General features: G+C 34.8%; 1 protein-coding gene across 1 annotated transcript in view; it reads left to right on the forward strand.

Moving 5' to 3' along the window:
* Nucleotides 1-4,338, forward strand: part of IRX1 (iroquois homeobox 1) — a 6,089-nt gene extending 1,751 nt beyond the window's left edge. Inside the window, exons 2-4 of the mRNA XM_056518447.1 lie at nt 1,101-2,112; nt 3,228-3,297; nt 3,864-4,338. Of these exons, the coding sequence (XP_056374422.1) occupies nt 1,101-2,112; nt 3,228-3,297; nt 3,864-3,921 (1,140 nt within the window). The 3' untranslated portion in view covers nt 3,922-4,338. The remainder of the gene's footprint in view (nt 1-1,100; nt 2,113-3,227; nt 3,298-3,863) is intronic.
* The last annotated feature ends 2,173 nt before the right edge of the window (nt 4,339-6,511 follow it).

Below are 6,511 nucleotides of genomic sequence, written 5' to 3' on the forward strand. Positions count from 1 at the left end.
AGAGCACATTTTACTGTTTGTCCTGGGAAATGGGGCAGTAACCCAGTGGCAATAGTAGTGAAAAATATAAAAATGGATATATATATCTATCTATCTAGCAAAGAGGTGTTGAGGCAGCACAGCCAAAGTAAAATGCAGTTGAAGGGTGCAGGCTGGTCCCTCTTAAGGAAATCCAACACAGGGGTCCAGCAGCACTCCAGAAAATTTACAAACAAGGTGTTATTTTTTTTTATTATCCCATGTTCAGACACAACGTTTCAGCAGTATCTCACAGTAACCCAGTGGCAATAGCGAAAAATATAAAAATGAATATATATATATATATATATATATATATATATATATATATGTGTGTGTGTGTGTGTGTGTGTGTATATATATATATATGTGTGTGTATATACAGTATGTGTGTATATATATGTATGTGTGTGTATATGTGTGTGTATATATATATATATATATATATATATATATGTGTGTATGTGTGTATATATATGTGTGTATATATATATATGCGTGTGTGTATGTGTGTATATATATATATATATATATATATATATGTGTGTGTGTGTGTGTGTGTGTGTGTATATATTTAAGTGTGTAAATATTCTTCAGTGTAAAACCACAGGATACAAAGAAGCTTTCTGAATTTTTTGGTCACTGTAAACTTTAAATGTGATGTGTAGATCCTTGGTGTATTTAAGAAATTGTTAATTGTTAAAAATTAGCACAATGGCTTTTTTATGAGGGCATCTGAAGTTTAGTTTTATTTTGATATATTATTATTATTATTATTATTATTATAATGATGATGATGATTCTAATAATAATAATGTAATAATAATTATTATCATCATCATCGTTGTTATTATTATTATTTATGTCAGCCTTTGTCAGGTTAATGCAAATATTTGATTCCATATAGCTAATAGTATTGATAATAATAATATTTTTTTTACTGCTGTAATATATATATGTATATATATATATATATATATATACATATATATATAGGTGCATTTGTTATTTGTATCTAGAAAATGTCATAAACTCTTTGGACTTACCACTGAACTAATTGATCCCTTTTCCCTCTGTTTTAGGGATCTCAGTATGAGCTGAAGGATAACCCTGGTGTCCACCCAGCCACTTTTGCTGCCCATACTGCCCCAGGCTATTACCCTTATGGACAGTTTCAGTATGGAGACCCAGGTCGGCCCAAGAATGCCACAAGGGAAAGTACCAGCACTCTAAAGGCCTGGTTGAACGAGCACAGGAAGAACCCTTACCCCACCAAGGGGGAGAAGATCATGCTGGCCATCATCACCAAGATGACCCTCACCCAGGTCTCCACGTGGTTTGCCAATGCCAGGAGGAGACTTAAGAAAGAGAACAAGGTGACCTGGGGTTCCAGGAGTAAAGAAGACGAGAATCTCTTTGGGAGTGACACAGAGGGGGACCATGAGAAAAATGACGACGACGAGGAGATCGACCTGGAGAGCATAGATATTGATAAGATCGATGATAACGATGGAGAGCAAAGCAATGAAGACGATGACGACAAACCAGAGCACTTGAGGCAAAGTGACAAAGAAAGTTTAAAAAAGGACAGTGAAGTCATATTAGCAGAGACTGATGGACTTAAATCTAAAGACCCATTGACACTTGTCAAAGAGAACTCTGAGTCCAGCAATACCAGAATAGTGAGCCCCGGCATGCAGGGGAGCTTACAAGTGCCACCTCACAACAAACCCAAAATCTGGTCTCTAGCAGAAACAGCAACCAGCCCAGATGGGGCAGTAAAGTCTTCTCCATCCTCCCCACAGGTGAACCACACGTCTCCCACCACCACCATCCAACACCCAGCTTTCCTGCCCAGCCATGGACTATACACATGCCAGATTGGCAAATTTCACAACTGGACAAATGGCGCTTTCCTTACACAAAGTTCTCTGATTAATATGAGGTCCTTGCTAGGAGTAAATCACCACCACAGCTCTCACCACAACCACCACCACCTCCAGGCCCACCAGCAAGCACCACTCCTAACAGCCAACCTGGGGGCTATCAACAGCAGCGACAAAACCACAGAGAGGACCAGTCCTAAGCACACAGGTGATTGAATGCACATTCAGACATTGGACTCTTATACAGGGACATATATATATATATATATATATATATATATATATATATATAGTAGAGCTGAAGCACACAGGTGATTGAATGCACATTCAGACATTGGACTCTTATACAGGGACATATATATATATATATATATATATATATATATATAGTAGAGCTGAAGCACACAGGTCATTGAATGCACATTCAGACATTGGACTCTTACACAGTCACACACACACACACACACACACACACACACACACACACATATATATATATATATATATATATATATATATATGTAGTAGAGCTGAAGCACACAGGTGATTGAATGCACATTCAGACATTGGACTCTTATACAGTCACACACACATATATATCTATATATATATATATATATATATATATGTGTAGCAGAGCTAAAGCACACAGGTGATTGAATGCACATTCAGACATTGAACTGTTATACAGTTATATATATATATATATATATATATATATATATATAAATGTATTAGAGCTGAAGCACACGTGATTGAATTCACATTCATACATTGTACTCTTATACAGTGACATATATATATATATATATATATATATATATATGTATATATATAGTGGAGCTGAAGCACACGTGATTGAATGCACATTCATACATTGTACTCATACAGTGACATATATATATATATATATATATATGTATATATATATAGTAGAACTGAAGCACACAGGTGATTGAATGTACATTCATACATTGTACTCATATACAGTGATATATATATATATATATATATATATATATATATATATATATAGTAGAACTGAAGCACACAGGTGATTGAATGTACATTCATACGTTGTACTCATATACAGTGACATATATATATATATATATATATATATATATATATATATATATATTAGAGCTGAAGCACACAGGTGATTGAATGCACATTCATACATTGTACATATATATATATATATATATATATATATATATATAGTAGAGCTGAAAGCTTCTTTGTAATTTTTTTTGCCCTGAATGTGTATTTTCTGTTTGTATTATTTCCATATATTCATTTTTTTCCTTCACTTTATTGCAGACAGAGAAAATGTTCCAAGAACTGACTCTCCGCCACAGCTCAAATCCTCCTTCCAGGCTGTTCGTGAAAAGTAGGTATATATATATATATATAAAAAAAAAAAAAAAAATAATAATAATAATATTTATAGTAAAATAAAAAATAAAAAAATAAAAAGCTCTAGCAAAACCTAACTTTCTTTTTTTGTTTTCAACTAAATTTTATTAAGCATTTCAATACAAGAACAATGTATATTAGCAACATACAATTAAGAAATAGCACATAGAGGAGCATGCATATGAATTAGGAATTATTTCCCCTTTTATATTATTAATCAATAACAGAACAATGAATATCTATTAACAATAACATCCATATATTGTGTATAGTAAATGTATTCTACAAAGTAGCAAATATAAAATGTATCTGTGATTATCAATGTCAGTGGTCTTCAAACTGTGGCCCTCCAGATGTGGCAAAACTACAATTCCCAGCATGCCCGGACAGCCGTAGGCTGTCCGGGCATGCTGGGAGTTGTAGTTTTGCCACATCTGAGTTTAAATTGATCAGCAAGCCAGTTTCTATATTCTTTTTGATACAATACCAACTGATGGCTATTTGCATTCTAACGTGTACGTTTTTTGTTGTTATTTGCAGCACTTTGTCACAACAAGAAGGGACCCCCCGCATATTAACAGCGCTGCCTTCTGCCTGAGCACTCTATACAGACTCTTTCCACACCATGGACATTATGGGTATTATCTAGAAATAAAGACTCTCAGTCTCCTTTTGCAATAAGGTGGTGTCACGACCGACCCCACCACCAAAAATTCTAATTTAAAATAAATAAAAATGAAGTGAATTTCAAAAATAAATAAATGAATAATAATAATAAAAAAAAGACAACAACAACATAAAATAAACTCCCCAGTAGGTGGATCTATTCCAGTGTCCCGTTCCTGATCCAACTCGTTCTAACAAGTCCTGTTTTTTTTTTTTTGGTAACTTGTTCACATGTCTCTGTGCTTTTTTTTTTTTTTTTTTTTTTTTCCCTGTATATAAAGTGATTGAAATTGTAAATAGCGGCGTCAGCAAAACTTGTCTAAATCATATATTTTTGTCTAATAAACTATATGAAATTCTATGAAAACCCATTTTCCTCCTTCTTCTTCTTCTTCTCATTCCTCCTGTTAGCAGAATCCAGGGCAGTTTTATTTAACATGGGGAGATAGAAAGTAGCAGATTTTTGCCGTATCCCTGCTCCTGATTTAACCAGACAATTTCCATTTTAATGTCCGTCATTATGAAGTGAAAGGGATACGTTGAAACAATTTGTCACGCTTTAGCGTATGGTGATTACTCTTATGCAGCAGTTAGGACAATCTGCTCACTTGTACAAATTCCTGATTATTCAAACCTCAACTGTTTTCCTTTCTTTCTATATTTATTTGTTTTTATTTGTAATTGTTTTTTTTTTCAACTGTATTCTTTCTCCTATTGATTCCAATTTCGTTTTTATAGATTTTAAATAAGGGATTTGTAAAGACAATTGTTGAGCTAATCCCAGTGGAGAGGGCACTTAACACCTAGAGCCACTTCATTTTATGGCCCAAGTTAACAGTTGAGTTTTTTTTATTTTTTTTGTGGCTGTCATTAATAGTAAAGGCTTTAATTGTAAGTGATGACGATTCTCCCCCCCCCCCCCAGTATTTAATGAAATCCACGGTGCAGGGCTGTGTAATGATCGTGCAGCCAGGGTGTGAGCTTGCATTCATCTCCCATAGACAAGCTGGTAAAAATCTGTAATATTTTCAATGTTTCCTGATTTTTTTTTATTTTTTTTTATTTCTAATTGAGAACACTAAACGAGCATTGAGGTGCTAATAAGACGCCAGATGGTTGTGCATAGGAGAAAATGGAAGGAGGCAGCTGTGGAAGTCATTAAGAAATAATGTGGGGACGCCCTATCCAAACAATGCTAGAGCCCAAAACAAGCACTTGTCGGAAGCAGAAAAAAAAAAAAAAAAGGGTGGGGTGGGGGGTGTTAAATAAAATATTAATAAAAAGCCCATCAAGTGCTAGAGCAGTGATAAGAAACACAGGCAGTGATAATAAACACAGACTCTTAATTGTCTCTATATGTTCTAATGCATCACAGTCTCTTTTTTGTAACTGACCAATATCATTTGGGCAACAGAAAACCCAAAATGGCATCGGTTTTATTTGTTCTCTTTCTGCAAAAAAATAAATATATCAAGCACAAAAAAAAAAAAAAAATTGCAATCAGGAAAAGTTTGGCAGAGAAATCCCTCCAATCTGTTTATTATGAATTATATGTGTACAAAGCAAGTTTTTCACGCGTTTTTAGAAGCTGTTTTAATGATATTATAGGGTTTTTGCTTATTCTATTACATATGCATTTTGTTTGCAGGTCGGCTTGTATTGTATTATTGTCAGCGTGGCAGATTCGGTGCTTTGGGAGCGAATTATTGTGTAGTACAATAGCTCCCTCTATAGGGCGCAGAGTGTATTACAGTGTTGGCTGGAATGTGTAACTACAGTGCAGTGCTCTCTGTCGGGTACAAATTAAGAAAATGCCTTCAGAATTAGTCACCATTCCAAATAGAATATTACTAACTATGGATTATAATCTGCAATTACTAACATATTATGTACCATGCATAGAGCAGGCTACTGGTGCCTTGTGCTGTGGATCTACTAGTAGCTTTGGGAAGGGGGGTCTTGATTTCTGCTTGTTTGCTTCTCAGTTTATTGGGGGAGAACTGTTAGCCAAGTTGTGTATTGGTGGTGCTGTGACACATTGTAACAGAATAGTGTGATGATGAGCAGATGTTGGTGTCACAGTCCTCTGGGGTCTAAAATGGCCATTTGATGGTGTGAAAGGGGCAGGACGTCATTACTGATATTTGTAGAGTGAACAGGGTTAATTACAAAGTAACAAATTGCGGCCAGAAAGGGCGTAGTAGGCAACATCTAGCTTACACAACCTGCCTGCTCTTTCTTTGCACTTAGAATTGCTAATTGTTGTTTGTATACAAAGTAGCACAATTTACTGCTCCATCATATGCAAGTGCACTACACAATGGCCTATGTCTCAACAAATGCCTAACAAACACACATAAAGGAATGAATAGACAGCAGCAAACTCTCTGAAATGCCACACATTAGTATGGGAACCACAGCTTGAGTAAATCTACATTTTGTACTACTTTACTTATTAGTAATTAATTTTATTTTAACCTAAAGTTCTAAATGTAGTTAAAATCTCAATGTATTTTGAAATA

Source organism: Hyla sarda, chromosome 5 (genome assembly GCF_029499605.1).
Source record: "Hyla sarda isolate aHylSar1 chromosome 5, aHylSar1.hap1, whole genome shotgun sequence".
NCBI lineage: Eukaryota > Metazoa > Chordata > Amphibia > Anura > Hylidae > Hyla > Hyla sarda.